The sequence below is a fragment of the Coturnix japonica genome, unplaced genomic scaffold (assembly GCF_001577835.2).
Source record: "Coturnix japonica isolate 7356 unplaced genomic scaffold, Coturnix japonica 2.1 chrUnrandom938, whole genome shotgun sequence".
NCBI classification, from domain to species: domain Eukaryota; kingdom Metazoa; phylum Chordata; class Aves; order Galliformes; family Phasianidae; genus Coturnix; species Coturnix japonica.
In genome coordinates, this window is record NW_015440290.1 from 1 (window position 1) to 2,272 (window position 2,272).

General features: G+C 55.1%; 1 protein-coding gene across 1 annotated transcript in view; it reads left to right on the plus strand.

Annotated features, from left to right (window-relative positions):
• Positions 1-155: 155 nt before the first annotated feature.
• Positions 156-2,272, plus strand: part of LOC107307801 (plectin-like) — a gene marked incomplete at its 3' end in the record, with an annotated part of 14,557 nt that continues 12,440 nt past the window's right edge. The window contains exon 1 of the mRNA XM_015851303.2: positions 156-280. Within this exon, the coding sequence (XP_015706789.1) occupies positions 164-280 (117 nt within the window). The remainder of the gene's footprint in view (positions 281-2,272) is intronic.

Sequence of the window (2,272 nt, forward strand, 5' to 3'; positions counted from 1 at the left end):
GGGGCACTGGATGGGGGAGCTGCATTGGGGAGATGGGGTGGTGCAGTGCATTGCATGCATGGGGTGCTGCAGTGCAGTTCAGGATGGGGCCGTGCAGTGCAGGGATGGATGGAGCAGTGCAGGGATGCAGCAGTGCAGGGATGGAGCAATGCAGTGCAGCCCCATGCATCGGTTGCATCCCTGCAGGTTGGAGCGGCTGCAGCGCATTGTGACGAAGCTGCAGACGGAGGCGGGGCTGTGCGAGGAGCAGCTCAACCAGGCCGACGCGCTGCTGCAGGCTGTGAGTGGGGGCTGCAGGGCAGCAGTGCATGGGGCACTGTGTGATGCAATGCATGCTGCGGTGCATGGTGTAGTGCATGTCACAAGGCATGGGAAAATGCATGGGGCAGTGCATGGGGAAAATGCATGGGGCAGTGCTGCAATGTGTTGGGGTGCAGTGCGCTGGGATGCAGCGCCGCATGGTGCAATGCACCACCATGCAGTGTTGCGAGGTGCAATGCTGCATGGTGTGATGCACCACAGTGCATTGTGCACCAAGATGCTGTGCTGCATGGTGCTGTGCTGCACACTGCAAGGCTGCTTGGTGTGATGCGTCACAATGTAGCGCTGCATGGTGCAATGCACCACTGTGCAGCGCTCCAGAATGCAGTGCTGCATGGTGCAATGCAATGCAATGCAGGCTGGTGCGGTCTGGCACAGTGCAGTGTGCCACAGTGCCATGCAGCACAGTGCATTGCAGCCCACTGCGATGCTGCACCATGCAATATTGCACGCTGCACCGTGTGCTGTTGTGCACTGCAATGCTGCTCGATGCAATGCAGCATGGTGCAGCACAGCAGATTGCAACACGGCGCCATGCAGTGCTGCTTAGTGCAACTCTGCGCAGTGCAGTGCAGCGCAATGCAACGGTGCATGGTGGAATGCTGCATTGTACGGCGCAGCTCCATGCAATGCAGCACAGCATAACATTGCCCAGTGCGACGCAGCACAATTCCATGCAGCACGGCATGGTGCAGCACAGCACAATGCAGTGCACTGTGGTGCAATGCAGCACAATGCAGTGCCATGCAGAGCCATGCAACACAGCACAATATAATGCAGCAGTGTACAATGGAGCACCATGATTCATGCGATGCTGCACAATGCAACACAGTGCAATGCAGCACAGTGCAATGCAATGCAGCAAGATACGACGCAGCACAATGCTGTGCTGCACGGTGCAATACAGCACGATGCAATGCAGTGCAACACAATGCAGCACGACGCAATGCAGTATGATGCAATGGAGCACGATGCAGTGGGGCATGATGCAATGCAGCATGATACAACGCAGTGCCCATGCAATGCAGCATAATGCAGTGCAGCACAACAGAATAGAGTGCAATGCAATGAAATGCAGCACAATGAAATGCACTGTGATGCAATGCAGTGGAATGCAGTGCAGCACAATGAATTGCACAGTGATGCAGCACGATTCCATGCAGCACGATGCAATGCACTGTGGTGCAACACAGCACCACACAATGCAGCACAGTACAATGCAGCACGATGCAGTGCAGCACGGTACAATGTAGCAGCGCACAGCATGATGCAATGCAGCATGGTACAGCGCAGCACGATGCAGTACGGCACAGCACAATGCAGCACAATGCAGTGCAGCACAGCACAATGCAACACAGTGCAATGCAGCACAATCCAGTGCAGCACGGTGCAATGCAGCATGATGCAGTGCAGCACAGTACAATACAGCACAGAGCAATGCAGCACGGCACAGCACAGCATGATGTGATGCAGCATGGTACAGTGCAGAACAATTCAGTGCAGCACGGTACAACGCAACAATACAATGCAGCGCGATGCAGCACGGCACAACGCAGCATGGCACAATGCAGCACAATGCAGTATGGCACAGCACAATGCAACACAGTGCAATGCAACGCAGTGCAATGCAGCACAGCACAGTGCAGCATGGCACAGTGCAGCGCAGCATGTTGCAATGCAGCAAGGTGCATTGCAGCATGATGCAGTGCAGCACAGTACAATGCAGCACAGAGCAATGCAGCACGGCACAGTGCAGCATGATGTGATACAGCATAGTACAGTGCAGCACAATGCAGTGCAGCAGGGTACAACGCAACAATACAATGCACCGTGATGCAGCATGGCACAACGCAGCACGATGCAGTGCAGCATGGTACAATGCAACACAATGCGATGCAGCACGATGCAACGCAGCACAATGCAGTGCAGCACAGCACAATGCAACACAGTG